Here is a 25,845-nt window from a genome sequence, read left to right as displayed (position 1 = left end):
TGGTCTGTACGTGGCCCCAGCTCCTTCAGCTGCCACAGCGTCACAGAGCCTACAAACAGCCATAAAGAGAATATGAGGGACACCCAATACTGCCACCCACCCCAGAATAGTAGCAGACACAGGGGCTCCATTTTCTCCAAGTTATTTTCTGCTGAGCACTCTCACAACACCATGGCAAGGGCCACATTCATTATTTTAGGCCTCAACTCTCTCTCTCAATTTTTATACTTTTAAGTTAGGAAAGAAAAAATAAAACCTTTTAAACAGGATGCAGAGTCCAGCAGCGAGGGAAGACGACGCATGCAGCACGCTCCAGCCCCGCACCTTTGAATGGGCAAGCCCAAGATCTGAGCTGCCTGAGCCAAAACACCACCATCCTCTTCCCAATGTGACTGCGTTGTTTATCTCCTCTTGCTCCCCTTTAAAGATTACTCTGACTTTGCAGATCTCCCTCTCAGGACTAATGAGGGGAACTTACAGTTGCAGCGTTAACTTTAAGAATGAAGCCAGGCTACCCAACTGTGCTATACACCATATATTCTAGACAACAAGTTTTGCAATACGTATATCCCGCAGACCCATAATTAATTATCTGACAGTGTGTTAGTTCTAGCAGTAGATCCATATGCAGGACTAACCCCAGCAGTTCAGTAATTCTCATATGATCCTGCTAGTTATTCCAGTACATGTTTAAGGTATATGAATCCCTTTTATGGGCTTACATATAGCAGAGCTTGCATTGAAAGTCAGGATTAGTATTGGCCAACTCCAGTGAACTTACACATGTAATCTGGATTCACGTCCAGTAGGAAAAGAGCTGGTTTGTATTTTTCCAGGCATTTCCCACCTTTCTGTGGGCTGACAAAGTGCACTGGTTAAGCGCCAAGCCAGTCCCAGCTGTAATCAAGAGCAGATTCTCCTGGCCTTCTCTGGAAGCACACAAGCATCACCGTTGTGCAGATCCATGGAAACAACAAACTCTAAAACAACTTCATTTTGAAATAACTTTTGCATGTAATGCAGCATGACTAATGACCAAAGAGCTTGTGTTCAGGGGGTGTTTACATATTTTCCTGGAAATCTAGGAAAAAATACATCAGTATTCAGGCTCATACATCAGTATTTAGGACGAATCTGCATCAAATGAAAAGTTGAGAAAGCTGTAGGTGGGACAGTTTCCTAGCACTAACTAGATGCCGCTAGATGGCAATCTTGGCATTAGCTATAAAGCACATGTCTCCTAGCGTTTGCATGTACAACTACTGAAACAAATTCCCAAAACAACAGTGAGTCCAGTCAAGTGGATGCAATGTGGACTTAGTCAGATACTTAGGGAAAGGAGAAGCATCTCCCAGTAGAGTAAAGCAAGTCAGCAGAAGTCCAAGAAATAAGAAAGTCAGAAACAAGACAGCACACAGCTGTAGAGAGAGTGAGAAGACATTTGGAGGAAAGAGGAATACGGACTCTGTAGCTGCAACGATTGTTCTTAAGATGCAGGTATGTTACAGTAAATAGATGTTTTAACAAACCGTGACACAATTATCATGGAGTACAAGAGGTCATTAAGTTGCTTATTACCACATCCTACAACGATCTATGACATTTCTATTTAACATTTCTACTGATGTAATTAATACACACTTCTGATGTCTGTGCTATGCTCCTAATAGCTAGCAGTCACTCAGGCACCCTTCATAGACTATTTCTAAACAGAAATTATATTAGTATTTTATACATATAATGTATATATACAAAACCACATCACATTTTTTGCACATGGCTAACAGCCTACAGATTTATGTTTAGAAAGCTGGAAACCTATGGAAACCTCAGAACTTTTGGTCCCTTCCAATACTTGGTTCATATAAATTTTGAGAGGCCCAGGAAACTTAGAGAACCTATTTATACAGCTGACACAAAGATATTAAGCCCACGCCAATCATTTACACAGAATTCACCTTACACTACTTCAACAGTGGGCAGTTAAACCAGTTTCAGGGTACTTCACCCTTTTAGCAGGGCAGTGCAATATACTTCCAAGGTGAATAGCTGTAACGTGCAAATAACCTCCTTCCAGACCAAAACTGAAAACCCAGAAGTAGGAGCCAGACGCTCAAGCTATTTCAGTCTGCACATTTAGTATAAAGGGGGTCAAAGCATAAATCATCCTTGCAAGTTCTAGCTCCAGCCAAGGAAGATTTATGTAACACTAAGGCAAACAGCCAAGAAGTTGCTTTCAGAGGACTCCTTCAAAAGCACTGGCATGGGAAGCCTGCCTGAAGAAAAAGGCACATCAGATCCAGTGCCCCAGCATTTATGGGATTCTGAGAGTTGCCCTTATTTATTCAAGGCCACAAACCTCTCAACCCACCTGGGGAGACAGCTCCAGCCTTCAGCCCAGTGCAGAGTCAGGACAGTGACCCAAAGTAGCTTCAGGGCCCATCCCACCCCAGGACACACACTGTGCACTAAAATTCTGCACTGTACTTTGGGCATGCTGCATGATTTCTACTGAAGATCAAAAGGTGGAGCTCACTTAAAATGTCTGGCTTGCCATCCACACAGCACATCAAATAGTTATGTCCTTGAAACTTAACATAAGCATCCACTTGGATTTTCAGTCTCGCTAACCCACCCCCATAATGGGATGGCCTGACTTCATTCATTCATTCCAGCGTATGTTTATTTTCAACACATGGCCCACTGCCATTAGCCTTAGGCATCTCAGACATGAGGGATGAACTCACCTATGACTACTTTGATTTGTTGCAGTTTCATCACTATGGTAAATGAGTGTCACGGCCACAATTAACATCACTTAGGCGCTTCATACATGGGTAGTAATCAGCAGCACCGAATTCCAAAGGAAAGTCAAGCTTTATAATGTAGGACTTCCCAAAATGATTAGCTGTATCAGAAGGTCCTCATATATTTTACTGAGAGGAAAAAAAACACCCAATGGATTCAAAGACAGTAGGCACTTTTAGGAAAAGTGCTCCTTAGGCAGTCTTGCTTAAGTGAAGTGTGAAGCTCATTGGCTAAGGAGCCAGAGGGAGTGTTTACTACTGCTATTAAGTAGTAAACTAGAGAGAAAGCTTTCCATTTCTTTTGCTGCTCTGTTTTGTGCTCTTCAAGAAGATAGCGCTGCAGGCTTCTCCAGGTAAGGATACATCTTGTGGCTTGCATATCTAACAAAAAAAAAAAAGTTACTTACACTGAGATATTTTTGAGGGCCTGATCCTCTGAAATATTCCTTCCTTTCCATCCAGACCTATCAATGGGAACAATTCTCCACGAGACTCCACTGCACCTGCTCCTGCTCCTAGAGTAAAAATAGGATCTCAAACAACCAAGAAGCCTGACTCCTAAGAGATGGAGAGAAGATAAGCAGAGAAAAGAGGAGGACGAGTAACACAAACAAATTTAAGTTATCCCACCGTGAGAAGCTGCAGCTTACAAACTTCCCACTCATGAGTTATCAAAAGAATGTGTTCTTTTTACCGTTACCACATCCTCCTGCTGGAGGAGGAGGACTTACTTATCTGTGGTGTCCTTTTAGAAAACAAACAACTTACCCACAACCCCTGCACTCTAAAGTCACTATACAACCTCAGCTAGAAGCCTTTGCTAAAGGCCACTGATGATAAACGCAGGTAAAATAGAGATCACACACAGAATATCAGGAGAAAGGAAAGCAGCAAAACTGAGGAGGAGATGGAGGGTAGCCGAAAAAAGGACCATCAAAACCTGTGCACGCCTTTCTTCAAAGTGCGGTAAGGCAGTGCACAAACAAGACTGCTGCTGCCTCACACCAATGGGCCCCATGGATACAAGGTCCCAGGAGAGGAATCTGGCAAGGTAAGATTCAAAAAACAGTAGTCTCCATCTAAAGCCAGGCTGGCATTTTTGCCAGCAGCTAACAAAGCACATCAGATTCCTGTCATTGACATGGTATGATCAGAACACATCGAACCAACTTCAAGTGCCCTACTACCCCGGCTTCCAATGGAGAAGAACGAAAACCCACCACCAAGAGGGAAGAATATTTAATAAAAGAAAATATTTTTACTGGAAGGGAGAAGGTAGTAAAGGATAGAAAAAGGAAAGGAAAAAAGTATTCCATAGGTGCTGAAGCACACAGGGTGATTTACCCAACCCACTGAGCTGCAGTCTGGGTTGTGGGGATGCTCTGCCATGCCTCTCCCCACAGCCCTGATGTTACAGGCTGCCTTAGGTGGAGGGAGCACAGGGTGAAGATCTGCCATGGTAAAACAAGCACAAACTGCATTGCTCTCCTCTCAATATTAACTTAAATAACTACCTTCCCCTTTCTAGCTGTCTGTTTTGTAAGCTAGCCAGATGACTCCACTGAGGGAGAACTTCAAATGTAAATGAGCATTCTGGTTTCCATGTTACAAGGTAAAAAAATAACCAACCAAAACCCAAACCCAAACACAGGACCAGATCTCAAACTTGAGATTGCTTTGAAAGTCGATAGACTTGCATTGATTTGCACCACATTAAGATCTAACCTTAAGATACCAACAATTTGTTTACATACATAGTTTAGAATGTCAAAATCAGAATCACTCAGCTGTGCTGATGATAATAAACCTTGAATTTCAAAATTAAAGTGGAGTTTCAGAAAGCAACATGGAAAAATAACTAATATCAATGAATCAAAGGATTGTTTTTTCCCCTTGAGTCAGTTTGTTTGCTTTAAATTTCATTATAACCTAAAGGTGTTAATTAATTCAATTAATTAATTAAAAGCGTGATTAAAGGGTAAAAAATAAAAGGGTAAAATTAAAGGGTAAAAAATAAAAAAATAAAAGCTTAATTAAAGCTTCATTAAAAGGTGTTAATTAATTAAAAGCTTTCATTATAACCTACAGCTATGACTTTTTAAGCTTTTTTTTTTTTTTGTCAAGGCAGCCAAAAGATGGCAGAAACGCACAGACACTCGGCCACCTCTGTGACACTGAATACTCCCAGATTCTGAGGTTCAGTCTATACTCTTAGAAGGTCTAGAGTCATAACCATAACGAGGGTCAGGCATCCAACAGCTTTTCTCCTCTCAGTAAGCTGGGGAAATGTGGCTGGACAGGAAGAGAGGCACATTTCCTAATGGCTTGTGAAAAGGGAGCCCAAATGAGATTTCTGTTCCAACATTTCCTCCTTCTCTCCCCATCTCTTCCTCTCTCAGTCCCCTGCTACTGCCTGTTCCATCTCCCCTTCCATCTCTGAGCAGGGTGGAGGGACAGGATTCTGTGGAAAAGCTGCTCTCAGCACTTGTCTTAACCGTTCACATACAACTGCAATCTCTCTTAGTGACTCAGAGATCAATGACATAGGGAAGAAAAAGGGAAGTCCCAATTTTAAACTTAGGCCCACAGAAGAGGTTTAACAGGTACCAGGAGAGTCTGTCATGTTACTTCGGATACTTACGCTAAGAAACTAAATCAAGAACCCTAATGAACGTGCGAGCACAGCTTAGAACTGTCAGGAGCAAAAGGGAAAAGGCAGGCAGACCTCTCCGACACCGGGAGAGGCAAATGCAGTTCTCTTTTGCAGGTTTACTGCTAGTACTCTTCCTACCTGGGTGGCTAATGGCTTTTTAAAAGGGCATTTTCTGCTACTGTCTACCCAAAAATATCAAAGTTTGGGCTGACTGACCCAGTGAGAGAACTCATGTATTTGTAGAAACTAAACTCAGGGATGATACACTGGGCCAGGCCACACATGGAGGTGAGCTCAGTTCTCTATTCCTGAGCTGTGCGGCCTTAAGCAAGTTCCTTCCCCTCTGTTAGCCCCTCCGCACCATATTAGTTTTGTATAACTAAACTCAAAACTCTCCAGGGCTGGGCAGTTTTATAGCTTGTATTTGTGCAGTGCTGTATACATAGCTTGCCATGACAGACCCTCCATCTCTGATGAGACCTCAATCAATGGGCTGTTGTAATACAAACCTTATTAACAGTCCTTACTGACTCATCTGTCTTCCAGCAACTTAGGCAGAGCAAAGTAACACCTATTTGTGTGCGCTTCATTACTGACATTCAGATCATTAAAAAAAAGCCAGATCCTTCCTAGTGAGAGCTACTCAATGGGAAAGCAAACATTTTATACAAAGAAACACGAAAGGTGACTGGAATATTTACACCTCACGTTCCTTAAGTGCACTCACATTAATTATTTCTGGTGTGTGGGCTTGCCAGTGAGCAATCGACAGCCTTCACAACTAGTGATGACACACGCAGGCAGCTAGCCATAAATAACCCCAACAGATGACGACGGAGGCCACGACATAGTTCTCTCTAATTCATGCAACGCACAAAAACAGACATAGAAAGGGATATAGCAAAACCACAAGTCAAAACATAACGCAGCAATATGCTGCATTTTTCTATCATATTGTCCTTTCTTCAGACTAATTTATCCCAGTGACATAGCTAGGCATCTGGGATATGCTATTATGTCAGTTGTTCTGCTGCTTTTCAGCAGGACCCTTGAACATGTCCTACCGTGCAACCTCTGGTCTTGTAACCTGAAGAGCAAAGTCTGCAACCGCCTCTTTCCTTGCGATAGCCAACACTTCATCTCCAATTTCCAGTTCCAAAAATACATTTTGCTGAACTACTCAATGGCTTCTGACATCAGCAGGTTTTATCTCTAACACAAGACAGTGCCTCTAGCTCACAGCAAAACTGCTAAAACAAATTGTTGCTATCGGCTGGGAGTACGGAAATGTTTAATTAAGAGTTAACAAGTTAACATCTAAGTTGTTAAAGTAACTCAGAGATTAGAAAATTGGTGTTATAATGAAACTTACTAATTTTATTGTAGAGTTCTCACTCATCACTGGAAAGAAATCCAAAAAAAACACGTTATAAATCTTCCTATTCATAAACATACATTCTTAGTTAAAACAGAGCACTATTTGCTTATGGCTTTTCTGCCATGTCACATGCAACATGTCTTACAGGGACAGCAGGTAAAGACAAGGGGTTTAATGTATAACATATAGCCCTGTTTCTGAACGACATAAGTTATGGGGGAAAAAAAAAAAACATGAGGTAAAATAAACACCATTCAATGAACATTGGCATTTCCCACTGTTCCATTTTCTACTACTATCTGGCAATATTTTTTCTGTTGCTCCTGCTTGAAAGACTCTTTGACCTTTTTCCTTTTCAGTCCTCCATCCCTGGAAGATACAGATTAAAAAAAATAGCCTTGAGTTCATTTCACGGTAAAGGTAGAAAAAGTTTAGAATATTTAGACTACATAGTCAAAGCAACTTTCATCTTAAACGTCAGCTTTTGCAGTACAACGCTCAATGATCTGTATTGCCAAAATCTATTATAATATAAACAATGCCTTTCCTTTAATCCAGCTTTTAACCGGCAAAGAATTTATTCTCATCAAATTCTACCTGTTGGCTGGATCCACGTTCCGTCAGATTGGTACCTCTTTTTATACTGCATTAGTCCACCACTTACTCTAGTGGAATTCTTCATGGAATAAGAAAATATTCGCTCAAACTCAGTAAAGGGTGGTAAACTACAGCCAAAGCACAGCTGTAGTATTAGAAGAAATTTTAAAAGATTCCAGGCTAAACTTTCAGATTACAGAACACCTAACTACGTTTCAAGCCCAACTTCAAAAGGTGTTGCTTCTTACCAAGGAAGTACAGACATTCCTCCTCGAGCAGCGATGACAGCCTTGACTCTGTCAGCAAAGTGGACAGCATCTTCTTCTTCCTGAAAAAGATATAAATGATTTGCTTTTCAACTTCAACATTTTCTCTACGCCCCACTTTAAAATATGCTTCTTGCTAGAGAGCAGGCACTCAGGTTTATGCCAGACTCACAAAGCCAAATGTGACCTGTAAGGCAGTTTTAGCAGGACCGCGGAAATGCCACCTGGCAAGTTAGCATGCTGGGTTTGCCAGCATTCAGTACCAAAAAGAAGTGGGAGGCTCTGTGGTTTCTAGGGCAGTCTGAAACAACATATGCTCAGAGCAAGGTCACAGACCTGGCCAGAGCAGGACATGCATCTGCTCCCAGTTCCTCAGTAACACTCTGACCACAAGAAGCCCAGAGTGAACCAACAGTGTCACCTTGGAGGAGACGTGGTGTCTTGAGCAGGGTTGGGGCCTGGTACATTCAACATCAGTAAAATTATAACCTTCTGGGCCAAAAACCAGTCTTCGCCTTCCTATAGCTGCTGTCATGCCTGCTCAAGTCTATTAAAATTAAGGTCAGTGCCTTTCCTGATTTCTAAAAAGATGTATGGTGTATAAACCAGACTGCTATATAGGTTTAGCAGCTCAGGATAACCAAGAATTTTAACAAGACACAAGCTAGAGACAAGATGCAAATCCTTCTTTTAGAGCTTTTCTGCCTTTGCAATGTTCGCTGTGCTAAGATGTATTTTCACTGGAGTAAGCAGGTAGGAATGATGAATACACTTTAACTGCCCAGCTATAAGCGCTCTGGTATGTCAACTTGCACAGATAAATAACCATAGTACAGAAAGTTTACAGCTCTCGCAGGCATAAGCTTTATTTACTCCAAGAGGACACCAAGGAAACCTCTCCCTTGGAGAGGGAAATGTAGGCCTACAGTAGGATTGTTTTCATAGCCTTAGCATGCAGCATTTTCTGATTTCCAATCTCTGCTTAATTTTAAGACTACGGTGTCATTTCTGGCTTTTGTCCATTAGGCTGTCAATAAAGATCACAAACATTATGTCAGCATATCGTGCCTAGCAGTACCAGTTTCTTCCCAGAAAACAGTTGCAAGCATCTCCAAAACATACATAAGCATAAGTACCTCTTTGACCATTGGTGGCAAGTACCACACATTGCAGACAATAGCCCAACTGGTCATCAGTTTAAAAGCATAGGTCATCATGGAGTATTTCATGCTGTTCCAGAACGCATCTCCAAAGCGAGGGTCATACTGGAACACAAGAACAATAAGCTGAAGGGCATGTATCTCTGCACAGGAGATCAAGATGTACACACAGAAGGGATGACAGGCATAGAAGTAACAGCAGAGATCAGCCCGAGATGAAAAAAAACAATTCCAAGATGAAAAAGTAAAACGATACTCGAAAAGGAATTCACGGTGTCAGTTCTGAGAATGGACAATTACAAGGCACAAAATACCTAGTATCTACAAAACAAGAGTTCATCCTGGGCTACACACACTGTACAGCTGGACTGGCGTTAAACCATGTAGGTCGCTCTTTTTTGGCCATGAAGTCACAGCTCAACCTTTTAAATTGGGGCAAATCTAATCAAACCTCCTCAAAGCAGCAGTAAATGCAGGCTGCAGCTCCATGTCTTCACTTTTACTAAAAGCTAATAAAAGCTCATGCTTAAAAACAACCATGACAGCCCCATAGAAACAAATCTCAACTATAACCGGATACATCCACTCAAAGAGTCAAGACCTCTAATAACGTCTATATCTATAGATACACTAACTACAAGGTTTGCTTGATAATGCTCACAATACCTGCAACAGTTTCCATGAGATTAGACAACATCATAGCTGCAGGAAAAGGAACCAACGTAGTCAGAGGTAAAGTGACTCCGCTAAAGCTACTCAGAAAGCTCTGGAAATGCCAAGAAAATAATCAATTCCTAGTCCCGTGCCTTTATCCCCACAACAGACAAGAGCCAGGAGCCTTCGGACAGAAAGAGCAGACAGAAGGGAGCACAATTGCAACGGAGCTTTTCAGGTTGCTCTCAGTCAGTCATAAAAGCACTCAGAAATTAATTTCCCATACGGCACTGACCTGCAAGACACTGCACATCATAAAAAGGTTCAGATTTCTCAGGGCTTATTTAGTGCCTTACTCACGCAGAACAAAGGCCTTATTAAGGTTTACACATGAATATTTTCTCTGACTTGAAAACATTCTTCAAATAACCCTTCCATGCTTGGGAACTAGAGATACATTACCTTAATGGCTACTGGATGGATGGTCCCTCCCACTTCAAAGCTTCCCTTCTTAAACATCATTACTGATGTGTTGTTTATGCAGGTACCTGGCCAGAATTAAAACAGGTAATGAGTTTATCCATTCTAATAAAAGTATCAATGAATGAATCCAAATTTGCCTTAAGGAGACTTAAGTTGCTGGAGGACAAAGCAAACTTCAGAAACCCAGAGTCTGTTCTCTCTTCTATTAAGCTACTCAAACCAAATAGGTAGTCATAAACCTGTTGTAAAATAATGGAATTTGACTTTTCATATCTCACAAGAGCTAATTAACTCTACAGAATAAAAATAATTTAAAAAAAAAACTCGTTGTAAAGGTCGGCTGTAATAAACTGCACTTGATGGCAAGAAGTGAGCACAGCAGTAAAATCAGTATAGTTTTTTCTTACCTTCTGGAAAAATTAAAATGGGTAATTTGGTCTTATCCGCAACGTGTTCTCTAATTCTGTGGAGCAAAAAATAAAATTCCAGTGTACGTTCCACTTTCGTAGAAGACTCTCTCATTCATACTCAGCCAGGAATCTACATATATGTTATCTCTTAAATATGACAAGAGAAAGCCATCGCCCAATGCTCTTTGCCAGTCAGTAGTCTCTACCAGAATAAGAATTCGTTTCAGGCCTGTTTCTTGAAGGGTCTCTTGCTAATTGTGTAAGTAGGTTTTCTACAAAAGTGAATAGCTCTCCTTTTATTTCAACCATTTTAACCCAATTAACAGTGGTACTTGAGAGACACGTGAACTGTTTCCTGCTTATCTTTGACAGGCTCCAGCTGTGAACTGGAAATTCTGCCTAAAATATTTTATTGCCTAAAATACAGCAGTTTTCCATATTTCACGTTTCCATGCTTCCCAGCTTCACAACATCAGTTTTATACATACCTAATAACTCTCATCATCTAGATAAGAAGCAGAACAACCTTTTACTACGTTTGGTGCATCATTTGAAAAAAAAAAAGTGTATCACCACTATGTAGAGCACACTTACTGACACGTAAAACTAGTTGTTTTTCAGGACATATCTGCCTTTTCTAAGAATCAAGAGCATGCAGCTTCTCTCCAGGCCGCCTTAAAGAACAAAGGCAAAACATCAGATAGCAAAATGAGGGAATGATCCAGCACAGAGGGACCTCATCCATTCTTCTAAAGACTAACTGCCACAGAGACTTGCTTAAAGTTAGCTGCTTTGCACCCTATTTCATGAAGATTTAGGGCAGTTAAAAACAATTTACTTTGTAAAAAGCCTGAGAACATAAGAGCCACAATGAGCCAAACCTGTTCATGTCCTTAAGTCCAATATGCTGTCTCTGACAGCAGTCGACAAACTGCAGGCCTGGAGAGCAGAACAGGAATCAAGCAAACTGTAAAGACGCTTCCCAGATGCTCTTCCAGCTTCCAGGAGCCAGGTGGTATCTTGGTGATTTTTTTTTTCCTTATGAACTTGTTTAATTGCTTCCGCAAACTTTTGCACGCGAGGCTGATAAGGGCTGAGGATGTTTCTAATGAGTTGTGATTGGTTCCCTCAAGTGATCTATCCTTCTCCAGAAGCAAACACACGAGGCTAAAGTTAAGATTTGCCACGATCAGCCTCCCTTTATCCTGTACGCATGATGGATACAATCAGCCTTGCAATGGCTCAGAACTGATGAAAAACCATACGAGGGCAAGGCACAATCTGGGAAGCAGATGTGCTGACAAAACTTGGATTCCTGTCCTGACATCTCAAGTTATCAGTTCTGAATCTGAATGAGCAGGCTGATGCCTGGGGCAAGCAGTGCGATCATGGAAACGGAGAAATTCCGAGGTTACAGGGCAAATGGTCAAGAGCTCAGAACAGGATTGCTACACCTTGCCCCCTAAGTGATGGGGCAGTTGCAGAACTTACACTGATGACAACCTACAGCTGCTCATCAATAAGAGATGTAGGGTCAGAACGTTCTCAAATCGCACTTATGGCTCACAGTTTCTAAACTTGATGGGAAAAATTAAGTTAACACCTCACTACCTTACTTCTTTCTCACCAGGTGACGGGCTTTCATTTCTGAACGTTCAAACAAAACGTGCTCAGTGGTTTTCATGCAAGATTTCTGAATAAGTCCCAGAAGCCCTCCATGTGCTTGGCCAACCTGCAAGACCCAAAAATACTGGTTACTATGCAAACACATGCACATACTTAAATAAAAAGTTCTGAATGAAGATGCATCAGTTTCTGAGCTCGTTCACATGTGATCCCAGTCCTCTTGGTCAAAAACGTACACACACCTACCTCTGTTCACCACTCTGCAGTCCTGAAAGTGAGACTCTGAACACTATCAAATCCCATTCTTTCTACCAATAAGCGTATGATCTCATCCAACACTGTATCTGTGCGCATCTCAACATTACCACTGTTTATCAACTCTCTTGTTCATACCAAAGAATAGCATCCATCACTAGCCAGGATTAGAACATCTAACGGAGACGTGTGGTTGGCTACACAGATGCCTCCTTTCTGTGGTCTGTTTTCTCTGCAATGACAATCGTAAAAGTAATTACTTGATGTTTATTCTCGAGGCTCCAGGCCCCACCAGGAAATTCATCTAGCGAATGCATACCAGCCATAGAAACTCTCAGCCACAAAGGCATTTCAGACACGTAGCACATCTGTAAATCCATAGGAAGCAGAAGAACACAAAACATTTTTAAAATATGAATATTACTGTCACACACATTAAAACTTCTGGCAGTATATTACAGTGGATGAGTCATTGTTCCTCATTCTTTAAAGCGCCCCTTCAGACTTCACCAGTTTTGGCATTTCAGTAAATTCTTTATTTCTGTATGTTAGCTTCCTCATAGCTGGGAATATGCAATTTCTCTGCAGAAGACATTTTAGTTGCACACATTACCATTCAAGAGAGATATATATTAAAGACTACTCAGAGATACTAAAACTCTAAGTTTAAACACACCAGAGCATGACCTTTGTTGCCTTACAAAGCGAAAAAAAAAAAAAAAAACACCCACCAAGGAGCCTATATTACATAAATCTCCATAACTACAATAACTAAGATTGAAGATCTTACTGAGATACCACCGACAATGTACTTTAGGAAAGAGGGTAAAGGATTAATTACTGAACAAATCAGCTAATAAAACAAATTATAGGTCTTGAGAAAAACGCCTCGGTTCAAATTTAATCAAGTAGACAGCATTATTCCACCTTTACACACCCTGCAAATACACAACAGAAAATACAGTAGGGCATCAAAATGCCTTAAGAGAAAGGAAGACAGACAGGGTTCAGATTACCTAACTCAGTTCTTGAATCTAATTTCATCTACCATAATACTTACGCAATAATGAATAAAAATCCCCCTCTGAAACTTGAGGCGCTTGGTACCATAGAGTACACTTTAAAAAATGAATAATGCACAAGTGAGAGTAGGTTGGCACCACTCGCCTGTTATGGAAATGAACAGCACCACTCAGACATCGGACCCCTAAGGCAGCACAAGTCATCTGGACCTGGTTGCTCAGCCAGCGTTTAACCCTAGAAGAAATAAAGCCATGCATACGTTTCCAGTTCTCTGTAGTCACTCACAGCACAATATCGCGTAAGCTTCCCAATTTATTCCCAACAGTTGCTATCACAAAAAGTACACCAAGATGATTCATTGCAATAGCTGTGCCCAACAGGACAAGCTAACTGGATATCAGAGACATTCTTGGCTCCATTCTTCTATTCAGGTCTATTATAAAATCATCACATTCAAAGAAGAGGAGATTATAGTAGGGGTTTTGATTTACAGATTTCACCTGGAAGAACCTGCTATAGACTCATTCACTAACCCTTATTAAATATAGACATGTGTAGCTGGTAAATCACATTGGAGTCGTTTGCACTGACAGGACTTAACTCCCCTCACAGTGTTAATACTGATCTGCTCATGACAGGTTTTACTTGCCCTATTCTGAGACATAGAGTATCCTCTTTATTTTCCACTGTAAGACGGAGTAGCTACCCGGTATATTCCGGCAGTATCTTTCTGGGTTACATTGCACGTCTGCTTTTGGATACCATTACCTTTCGGTACCCTGTGAGTTTACAACAGAGATATATCACCCCACAGTCTTCCATGTTAATCCTCCTCGCTCAAGCAGAATTATATTCTAATGCTCTAATTCAGTTCCTTGAAGAACTGCAACAAAAACGGCAAAGAGTTCTCAACAAACATTTACCTGCCATTTGGAAACTGTCCTACTACCGTGGTTGCTGAAACCAGCAAGAGCATACTGAAAGAAGCCAAGCTGACGCTACAAAGTAAAATAAACCTCTTAATTAATTGGTAAGATTAAAAAATTGGAAGATCAAGCAAAAAAGCCTTTTAACCCCTTTATCCATTCCAGGATGCTTCTACCCTCCCTTAGTAGCATTTAATTAGCAATACAAACCAGTTAAGGCCAAAGGGATAACATGAGCCACAGATTTTCATTCAATTAATCCTGCATTGAGTCCAAAAACCTTCTGTTGCCTGGAGCATATCTTCCAAAAAGCACCATGCCTTGATCTCAAGGTATCAGGTAGTAAGGAATCCACCAAGTTCAATGAGGCTAAGCAGTGGCTATGTGATTCTTTAAAGTACCTAAGATTATATTATAAAATGCAACGCAAAGACTTGACATTCAATTTTTAAAAATCTACCCAGAGATTTCAGCACGTATTTCAATCCTGTGCAGTTAAGTTACTGCACAATCATGAAAATTAATTGTCCTTAGTTACTAAGGACCAAGCAAAACAAAAGCTAAAGGTTTTTCTGCATGAAAAGTTGTCTCCCTAAATTGTCTAAGCTTACACAGAGGCATATGTACTTTGAGAGGTGATTTACTGGTATAAGACACCTTTATGCACTGCGAGAGTTTCTTTTAAATACTTTCCTCCCAAAGAAGAAATTAGAGCCTTTAAAAGCTCCTGCTCTTTAGAAAAATGTGTGAATATTTGTAATTGTGTGCTCCATGTGATAAAAGTTGCTTTTGCTTAAAAGATACCTCAACAATTCTGAAAATTAAATATATCTCAAGTGTCTTTTTTTTTTTTTTTTTTGCCCCATCCAACTCTGTGCTCCCAGAACATTAGCTTTCCTCCAAACTCCAGGCATTCAGCATACAATCTCCCCCACATTATTCAAGCAAGTAAAGCCTGATCCCTTCAATTAAGACAATTGTTATTTTATATCAAAAACATCTCCATATGTTTTCTATGAGGTTTTGTCGAATTTAAAAAACAAGTTAAATGAATAGCGACATTAGCATACTAAGAAAACAGAACACGAGAAATGTACATCAACACTTTTTATGGATATTTGAGTTTTGAAGGCATCTTCAAAATCCAAGTCATGCCACCTTCTCATTCCGGCATTAGTCAATAGCATATAAATTTCACTGATCTTTTGTAAAAAGTAACTTTAAAAAAAAGGCAACTCCAGCTAATTACATCTGGCTTACCGAAGAGGCATCAGGAGACAGTACCGAATTAGGATCCCAATGACCCACACAAAGGTCAGTTGCCAGCTGATACGGTGAAAGCTGACATTAGTTCTGCTAAGGAGGTTCCAGGAGACCAGCTCCTCAGAGGAGAACCGCCGAGTGACTTCATCTTCTGCAACAGCCTCAAACCCCTTCTTGGAGAAGTACAAAACATCAGCAAGGTTGAAGCGTCCTCGTCGCTGGCCAGCAATTTCCTCTTCCATGGAGGCTTCCTCCCTCTGGATGATCCCTTAATAGTAAAAAGCAAACAAAAAACATCTGCATGAGGAAATGAGTCTTTCTTCCACACAGAAAAATGGACAATCAGAATTCCAGAAAGAGTAAAAATACTCATACTTTTTACGAGTAGTTCTCCTACTGTAAGCACTTGCAGCAACTGCACTGGAATGTTTGGTTTACGGACTGGCAGTTAACTCCACAGGTTGCTTCTCTAATCCTGTGCCCTATCACATCATTAGACTGTTGAAGAGACAAGCATTCAGAGTCAGTTGCAAATAAAACTCTGAGCAGGACACCTTCTTCATTGTAATTTACCAAACGATATACGTACACGCAGCATGTCAACATTGCACTGCCAAGATTACAGGTCCCTGCTCTTGCCTGGATGCATAAAGTCAGGTAGTGTTTATTGTGTTGTTGGTTTTGCTGTTCTTGTTTAATTTTGCTTTTTTGCAGTACTACCCCAGCTGCAACAAACTCCTTCCTCTCACATGTTTAGTTCAGCGCCTCCTCCCTCCCATTCCTCTTTTCTTTATGGGTCACTTAACTTCTAAAAGCACAAAGGTGTCAACTTTTTCCCCCACAAACATACACACTGTAATGCAAAAGCGCTGTACGGGAAGAATTAAACACATTTATGTTTCACATCTAAAGTTATGCCTCACAGTGAAGTCTGATGTTTGCTGAAATCACTCTGAGGGCAGATTCTTAGCTAGCTGGTTACAGCTGGTTTTTAGAAGCATTAAATACGCATTATTTAAAATGCATTCAGTGTGTCTTAAGTGTGCTTAAGCCTCCGATCAGAATCACAAAACCTTTCTCCAGCTGGATTTCAGTTGAACCTTCAATGTCAGGGCAATCATCAGACCTGAATGCCATCAGCTGACAACCCAAACAATCTATCTTGGGTTCCTATGACTAAAAATGCCACTAAAAGTAAAAGGATTATTATGAGATTTTGATCTAGTCCTTTCCGTCAAAAAAAAAAAAACAGGAAAAATTGACGGGCAGGGAAACCCTACACTGTCTTTCAAATTCTAACCCCATACCTAGAGAAGAGTTCAAACTCTAAGAGTGATCCAAAGGCTGATGGAACAGATTTAGTAAGACTCAGTCTTTTTGTGTGCTAGGAGCTAAGAGAAGAACAGAGAAGCTGTAAAGAGAAGTGTCCGGTGCAAAAAATAACCATTCCTCCTCCTAACCCTCTAAAGAGAGGAAACTTATGGAGTCAAAGTACAAAATCCCCATGAAAAGGGGGACAGCTTCCCAAACGCTTATCAGCGATGTCTTTCTCCTCCCATCCTGCTCTCTTTAATGCCTGTTATCCAGAAGACTCATCAACAGGTATCTTGCTTATAACACACTTAGTCTCTTTTGTTGGTCTGCTCATGGAACTTCATTTTGACCCTTCTAGTTTTCTTACTTAACATCAGATGCAATTTATGTTTCCGTTCTCTCTTTCCTAGGTAAGATATTAAAATAGTTGCCATTTTACCAGATGAATACTGCTGTGTCGTCTTCATACAAAGATCTTACCGTTGGAGGTTAAATTTTCAAGTACCAGCGCCTTCTGCTTTTTTACTCCCTTCTCAATCTGCAGGGTGGCCCACTGTTCCCAAAACAAGAAAAGTAAATGTTGATGGTTTTTATTTTGTCATTGCCAAGTATTCTTTAAAATCCGTTTGTGAATTGTCTGAGCCTTTCTTACTGAAGTCAGGGCTTAGGTTTTCGTTCATTTTTCAAATTCAGTTGTAAGGCTGTTGTGCACACCTCCAGTTTCATTTGTTATATTGATTACCTTTTGCCATTGTCATGAAAAATTATTTGGTTCAAACTTATTCTCAGAACTCATCCAGATTTTTTTCGTTTTTGTTTTAAACCAGATTACTGAGCTATCTGACATTCATGAGTCCAGAACTCCCTCTTCGCTAGTCTGCTTCAGGCAAACTACGCAAAATACTGTCATTGACATTAGAGGCATTCTGGAATGATAGACCTAAAAAGGAATTTTAAGGAATAAAAGAAATTATCTCAGCCTCTGGGCATTCATGCCGTTTGTGTCAACAGAGAACAAAGAGAGGAGGGGGCCATTTCTTATTGAATAGTACTTCTGACGGAGGAGAATTTTCAGTAATGAGCATTCACCTTTCCCTGTCTTTACCTTTTTGAGCTAACCCTTTTCTCTCCTCCCTGTGCAAACTAGCACAAAACTCAATTAGCAAAATCAAATAAACAAGGAAGGAAAAAAACAAACCTTTTCTATAATACATTCAACAATTGGAACATCTCGTATAAATACACAAGATCGTTATAAAGACCATTTGCAATACTGCTGCTTATTTCTTAGGGTTTTATATTGGCATAAAATACAATAATAAATATTCAGATGTATAAATAGTAGAGCTCTTCAGTACTACTCTTCCCATATTTATGTCTACATATCTGTCCTAACAGGACACAGGTAGTCGGGGGCGGGGGGGGGGGAGGGGCTCTGCTCATTATTAAGAAAGCAACTACCCACTCTTCATGTATTTTCAGCTGGCATACGGCTTCCCACCTACAACAGATCTGGATTCATCCTTCTGTTTCAGGGCAAACAGTTTCTTTCCCTCTTATTGACATGTACAGCCATTGAAGTCACCGTGCAGCTTAAACTCAAATAGTTTTCACCATCTTTCAGACCTACAATTTTGCATGTGCCAAAAACTTAGACTAGCTTTTTGTCCTCCTTAGATTTTGTGTCTACCAGCAACTTTTGTAGCTACTGAAGCTGAAGTCAATGACAAAAAGGGACACTTTTATCATAGCCTAATTAAGATATTTTAGCTACCTTTAGTTCACAGACATTACCAGCCATATTTTAAAAATTGAAAAATTAAAATGAAAAACAAAAAGCAGAATGGGCACAGTGATGTTATGTATAGATATACTAAACTCCACAAAATTCAACTGTTATCACAGCATAAAGAAAGATATCTCAACCTCTGGATTGTCTATACTAAAACATTATCGCATTAAGATACAGTGAAAATTTAAAACACAATAGCTGTTCCAGCATGGACAAGTCCCATTATTCGCTAGGAAAGGGGAACGGGCACATTATCTACCCCAATGTTTCTTAATACACGGCAAGTCAATCAGAAGCGGGGATCCAGGGGTAGTCACGAAAATTGCACCCCAGACATTGAGAAATGAAAGAAAAATACCATATGAACAAGAAGGTCACACCAAAAAAGGAACGGAAGACATGCAACAAACTTGAACTGTTCATAATCTGCACCGCTCCTCACCCCTCCCGCAGTATCCCAAAGAACAGTTGCAAGGCATGAGGGAAGGGGAAGAAAAAATAAAATAAAATGAAAATCACCGAACACAGCAAATAAAGCCCCCTGCCTTACTCTCTGCTTTCCTATCTGTTGTCAAACACCCTTATCTTGCATATCATGCTCTTACACGGAAAGCACCTGCCATGAGCTTGCTCATACTGTCTTAAGGTTATTCTGAATACCTCACGGAGACTGGCTTTTGATCCCTACTTTTTTAAAAAGACAACTATTGACCAAGGTGATTTCTATTCAGCAAATGTAAATTAGCAAAATCAAATGAGTAGGACAAGACTAAACTGAACACAAATTGAAAAAGTTGACTAGTCAAGTATAAAATCCTGCCAGGCCATTACCTAGTACCTCACAACACAGAGGAACAGCTGGGTAAAAATGACAGTCTGTAGTTATACAGGCAACTAAGGCTACAAAGGCAGACAATGAGGAAGAGCTTCCATAAGCGGAACAGTTCCACAGGCTTGTTAGTTCGGAAAAGAGGTGGCCGAGATAGTGTATGACAGAGGCCTATAAAAACATGACAGGCAGAGAACGGTCACTCATTTTCTCTTCTACACAAAAACTGTGGAGCGTAATGTAAGAATGGGCAGCAGCTACGAACAAAAATCTTTCTTCACGCAACATGCAGTCAAGTCACGGAGTTCATTAGCAGCAACATACTGCCAGAGATAAAAAACTGAAATCGATTCAAGTAGTTAGGTCAAGCTATGGGAAGAAAATTTTCATGAGATATGAAACACATGAACCTGCATCAGAGACTCCAGCAATGAGCACCTGGGAGAGTATTCCCGGCACTACTGCTGTATGTTCACCCTGCTCTTACGTTTCTCACTAAGCCTTTGAGTTGACTCCTCTCAAAAGCAGGCTATTGGCCAAACTTTGGATCAATGACGCAGTGGAGTAGTTTTTACCTTCTCATGCATTGGGTGACATCCTTACATTGAATCTGTTTTTGAAACACAACGTAAGGCTTTGTGATTGCCTTTGTTTTGCACAGTATTGAGACAGAGCAGTCACACTTGTCTTAGTTGCAACACTAATGAAAGGATGTTTTCAATAGCTTACAAAACCACAGATGTTGCAACTAACACAGAATTTAAGTGTTAAACAGAGCAACTCCATTCCTAAGTCTGCTGACTGAATAATGAGAACTCAGGTACTGTGCTTTCTTCCCTCCCCTTTCTGAAGGATGAGGACATTAGGAGTCTCAACATCCCTCAGCTTGAATCCCAGCTTGAATACCGAAAACTTGATGCCTTAACTCCAACAGCCCATTCATTTGAAGCTCCCTGTAATTATATTCCAAACAAAATGACTGTGCACAATACTTCACTTTACCAATTCTTCTCCTCAAAGTACATTATCATTCAGAGCTATACAATACGGAATATTCACTCTCTAAAATCTCATTTCTACTGTTTTGGTGGGTTTTTTTACTCCTTCCCTTTCTCAAGCGCAGCTCGATGTGTTGTTCAGTAACCCATTCTGCTGTATTATGTCATCGCTTACTTTTTTCCTCTTTCTACTTCCCTTCCAACGTTCTGCTATCCCTTCTCCCAGGTTCTCATAAAGCTTTTTCAAATCCTTCATTACACAGGTTCTTTTCAAACCTCTTCTTGGCCTAATTCTCACGGGTAACAAAGGCACATTGCTTACTTTGCAGCAATTACTTGATGTAAAATCTTCTGGTGTAACTACAAAGAGAATATCAGCGGGTTTCTAGTGCCATCTAAAATAACATTCTAAGATCAAGCCCTCAGGAATTTTTCGTCCAACAGCCTATCTAGTTACATCTCACCTCTCATGTCCCAGCCAAAAACCTAGAGCAAATGGTCTGTGTATTATACCCCAACGCAGCTCTGAAGAGGACGGGCAAGCTCCAACTCTCCATGTTCAATTGGTGGAAAATATTCAGAAGTCTCCTGGCTGCCCATCTGCGGGCAGATAAATCAGTTCAGTAAGGTTCTAGTCATTCGTCTGGAGCAAAAGCAAAAGAATCATTTCTTTACTCTGTGTTGCAGTGGCTAGCTCACAATAACTGTGTACTTAGAAGCATAGCAGAGAGCTGTTTCTATTCGCCTACGTGTTCACAGCATCTGCCCATGCTCCAATGGGAATTTACAGAACGTTAGCTACCTCAATGTGCAAGCGACCTATTTTTCAGTTTAAGACACGGCTACTGCAAACCTTCCCGAAACTATCCTGTGGGATGGATCTGGGCTTTTTGGGTTCTCAGAAAAAAACTCTCGCAAAATATGACAGAGCTGGCAGACATTCAACACAGCCCACAAGCTGCCCTCCAGAAGCAGATGTCAGTTGTGCATGCATAAGAGCAGGTCGAGACAGCCTCTGCAGTTGGGTGAAGCGATGCTGACTGGGCCATGCGGGAGGCTCAAAGTTTTCTTAGGATTTACTCTCCAGCTTGAGAGTAGGGCACCAGACTTCAAAAGTTTCACTGGGGGAGTCCCCCAAAAATACTCTGTGTCAATATAATTTCTATCAAAATATTAGCTGAGACTCTAGTAAGATGAACTGGTAAGGGCAGTGCTGCTTTCACTCTGTTCTTGAGTCCATTTTTGGACCTAGGCAAACCCACCATGCATCAGTTCAAAGAAGTATCCATAACACTAGCTTGCTGATGCTTTCCCTGTACACGACTGCTTCTCAAGAAGCATTACTATTCCAGCTACACAAGGAAGTTCAGACCTCGTGAAAATCCAAACACGATTCTTGGGACATGGGGCTACAGTTGCAATGCATGTTTATCCAACTCCCCATAGGACTTCGACAGCACAGTATTTATTTCATACTAACAAAAACATTTTCTTTTACAAGTGCCACATCAACACTAAAGGGCTAGGGGAACGTTGCTTGCTTAGCTTTGCTGGGTATCGTCGTTTCCACCAAAACCCACTACAGACAGGCAACTTTTAAATAAGAGTTTAAAAGTCACAACTGAAAGTTTGCAAGCTTATTGGCAGGGATAAGCCTGTCCCAGCCAATTTCATTTTTAACATGTTCAGAAATATTTTTTAAGGATAAATGAAATGTAATAATAGTAAGTAAATAAGTACCAACAGCTGTATAATAGAAACTTATCGAACTAACCTCTTGACAATCTTTTATTATTACCCCATAAACACGCCCTCTAGAAAAAGCAGATTTTCAAGCCTTGAAACCCGTTTTTAGAAAACAGTTTGGTTTGTTTTAAGAAATAAACACCTAGATTCCTCACTGGAGGAGAGGCAAAGGATACAAACTCAGGTCTTGCCATACACAGATTCCATCTTGCTCATGTGCTCCGGTTACTGTTCTCAGTGCTAGAACACTGCAGAAGTGAAGAAATGAGGTGTCTCGTCATATGCCATCATTATTCATTGCTCAAGAACAGATCTGCTAACTTGAACCTGATCCTGAAAGACCTGGAGCTCCCCGAAAATTCAGTAAGGGCTAAGCATATCCATTCTTTGCAAACTCAGTTTTGAAAGAAATAACATTTGACCTTAAAATCCTTGACTTTAATATCTACTCTTATTTTTCTCAAATTGACACAACATGGAGAAAAATGAAACATGTTTTCCCTCTGCCTCCTAATTTGTATGGTCATATAAAGCTGTGAGAAGCAAATAGAAAGTATTCTCAGATCAGAACGGCCTCATTCTCTACTCACTCAAGCGCAAGACAATGGAAAATCCAGCCATGATTTCCACGGGGCTTTTTCCTGGGCAAAATCTAGCTACTTCTTAAGTACTTCCCAGAGCACTGACATTCCTGAGATATAGTCAATATTATACTGATACATGATTTATACCAATACACGATTAAGCGTCTGCTATTACTTTTTCAGAACAGCTATCCAGGAAGGCATCATATTTTGCCACTCAGGCTAGCACCAGGAACCAAACATAGTCTTTGTGCCATTCCCCATTAGCAAGATCCCAGGCAACCAGGTAGTGTCACAGCCAGAAGCAACTTGACACTTGGCCAGACTATCAACGTCAAGTGACAATTTTTGAACAAAGGGGGCATATAACCATACAAACCTGCTTAAAGCAAACTGCATCCTAAGCAGCGGTTTCAGCAATACCTTCTTCTATCAGCCCCAAGACTTCCACAAGAAGCCCAGCAATTGGACGCACAAGCTATAACTGAGCATTCCCCAGTACCACCCTGTACTGCCAAAGAACAGCAATCCACTGCCAAAGCAAATGAAACCTAATGCTCCCTCCCTTCTTTCCCCCACCAAGATACCTCTTAGCTACTCTTGTGTCACAGCAAGAAGCACTTTGAACAATACCTGGGAGAAGACAGAGGCAATGAATCAGAATGTGAAAACAGACAAAACTTTCTTTTTTGCCTTCAGGACAGTTAGAGAATCACTTTCCACTGAAAAACAACAACAACAACGTGTACATGGTACAAACCAGAACTACAGCATGTAATCTTGTGCTCTTTCCTTTATTAGCTGCTGCCAGCTGGGTAACTATGCATATAAGGCTATATCTGATCTCAGAACAATTAACTTGATTACATATATATGTGTGTGTGTATACATATATATATATATATCTAATCTATATAAACGTATATACAAACATACACACACACACACACATATTTATATATAAAAATTACTCCTCTGTGTTGGGAGCACAAGATTATCCTGCTCATAACCTGTTAAGAAAACTGCAGATAACAACAAAAGCATTTAACATGCTTTTCAAAAGAGAAGTGGCTTCCGGTAGTAAATGCCCAGCCGGCGGGTCAAATTTCCTTTCAAATAGGGAAACACATAAGAAGAAACTACAGAAATTACTGTAATATCTGCCAGCTGCAACAGCAAAGCTCTCCAATGAGCTCCTCAGGCTTATGCCAGATGCAAGAGAGCCTGATGAAATCAATTGCACACACAAGTGCCACAAGCCTCTTATTCAGGTTACCAGTAAGAATTTAATTAGCATACTGGTGGCTCATAAAAAAAACAATCATATAAAAGTCAGCATGATTTATAGTCACTTCTAAGTCAACGTTACTTACAGCTACTCATTTCCCTTTGACAGGAATATCTGAAAATACATATGTAACCCCTGAAGCTTGCAATCACGACTCAAGTACTTCAGTACTAGATGATGTGCAAACAGCTGTAGACAATCTTTGCCCAAGAGTTTTTAAATCGGCGTGGGGGGGGGGGGGGGCAGGGTGGAGATGACAACATACAAGAGACAAATACAAGACTAAACTGGGGAGGTAAGATGGACATACTATAAGCTGTATCAAATTTACCAAACTGTTAGGGATATCTTCTAGTGCACAACTAGATGGCTTCAACAGTTTAAGAAGAAGAAGAGTAACAATAGTAATAATAATTCTTCTGCCACAGTCAGAAGAGCATACTCATGAAAAGCAGTTTTGTGCCCAAGGGATGGAATTCATCTATTGGAAAGGTGAAACACTTCTCTGTTCAACACAACAAAAATCATAGCACCTACTTTTGGCCACTGACAGATATGAAACATCCAACTGCAAAAATAAATGCAATCCTGGCTTATTAAAGCCCACTAATTTCACTAGTATCACCAACAATATCAGCAGAGTCAGGATCTTCACCATGACCTATTTATTCATCAAAAAAAAAAAAAACCACTTGTAGAAGACTGCATGGATTCCTCAAGTCTTGTACAACAAAACTTGTGACTGCTTTATCATCCAGATTTATAAACGGAAGAAGCAGACATATGCCGTCAGTATTCTTTCCTAGAACAGTACTCACTAGAAGCATATAGTTAAAATAGTTCAGATAAAACAATTAAAACTCATGTATTTCTAAAATACATTTTCTTGTTACTTACAACCTCCCATAAACAAATATATCCTTTTATTTAGATTTGACCGTTAATAAGTATACTGTGAAGCATTCTTACCAACTTGAACTATAAGCACCACATCATGGAATCTCTATTTTAACAGAAGATAGTCTTAAGTTAGTAAGTTTAAAGCCCATCACATAACTAGTTATCATTGAATGAAATGAACTATTCAAAGGAGCTACAACATCAATAAAAGCTATAAAAAACACACTGAAGGCTCCCAGAGTTCACAGAAGTCTTTCCGCTGACTTTTATGATATCCGTATCAAACATCCAGGCTATTTTATTAAATACGTCCTGTAGTATACACATACTTATTTAACTCAATACTCAACTTACCTCTAACGTTTTAACTACAATTTTCACGTAGATATGAGAAATCCCCAGGGACACTCTAAACATCGAAGGCAACAGAACTAGCACCACAAACAGAACCAGACAGACCGACAAAATCTTGCCTTCCACAAGACCGTAACCCCCTCTATTTTTTTCCATGCTTGCTCCTTCAAAATGCCAACCTACTGCCTGACAGTATTTGCTCATCTGTAGTGGAGAATCCAGTAAACTGAAAGAGACAGAGGCAAACAGAAATTACACATTCTAAGCCCTAGAATCCCTAGGAGAGGGCTGCTCTCTTCATCCCGCCCTAACTCCACCCACTTCCTTACAATTGGTAAGCATTTACTCATCAGATATAATTCAGGGGAGAAGAAAGAAAAAACAGGTAACTAATAATATATGTCAGGTAATAAGATGCTTGGAAACTTGTCAATGTGTCAACTAGTTTTCACAAGGTATCCTACCAATAGGTTACAATACAGAGCAAAGTAGGTGTGGTTTTCAGACCTTTGAAAATGTTGTCTTTCAAAACTAATTGA

The 25,845-nt window shown here is 40.4% G+C and overlaps 1 protein-coding gene across 10 annotated transcripts in view; it reads right to left on the bottom strand.

Moving 5' to 3' along the window:
* Positions 1-25,601, bottom strand: part of LOC104145174 (glycerol-3-phosphate acyltransferase 3-like) — a 30,444-nt gene extending 4,843 nt beyond the window's left edge. Inside the window, exons 1-15 of one of the 10 annotated variants that reach the window (XR_011140808.1) lie at positions 25,307-25,600; positions 17,296-17,368; positions 15,499-15,769; positions 14,236-14,310; positions 13,457-13,546; positions 12,428-12,521; positions 12,025-12,140; positions 10,406-10,461; positions 9,978-10,063; positions 8,838-8,966; positions 7,684-7,763; positions 7,090-7,207; positions 6,833-6,861; positions 6,188-6,707; positions 2,749-3,188 (exon numbers count right to left, since the gene is read on the bottom strand). Coding sequence is in view for 7 of the 10 variants with exons in the window: in XM_068941494.1 (XP_068797595.1) it covers positions 7,093-7,207; positions 7,684-7,763; positions 8,838-8,966; positions 9,978-10,063; positions 10,406-10,461; positions 12,025-12,140; positions 12,428-12,521; positions 13,457-13,546; positions 14,236-14,310; positions 15,499-15,769; positions 17,296-17,368; positions 25,307-25,510 (1,389 nt within the window). In the remaining 3 variants the exon portion in view is untranslated. The other 9 variants (XR_011140809.1, XR_011140810.1, XM_068941492.1 and 6 more) reach the window with 9 other exon arrangements.
* Positions 25,602-25,845: the final 244 nt, after the last annotated feature.

Source organism: Struthio camelus, chromosome 4 (assembly GCF_040807025.1).
Source record: "Struthio camelus isolate bStrCam1 chromosome 4, bStrCam1.hap1, whole genome shotgun sequence".
Taxonomy (NCBI): Eukaryota; Metazoa; Chordata; class Aves; order Struthioniformes; family Struthionidae; genus Struthio; species Struthio camelus.
The sequence above is the reverse complement of the archived record's forward strand: the minus strand, read 5'-3'. Positions and strand labels throughout refer to the sequence as shown.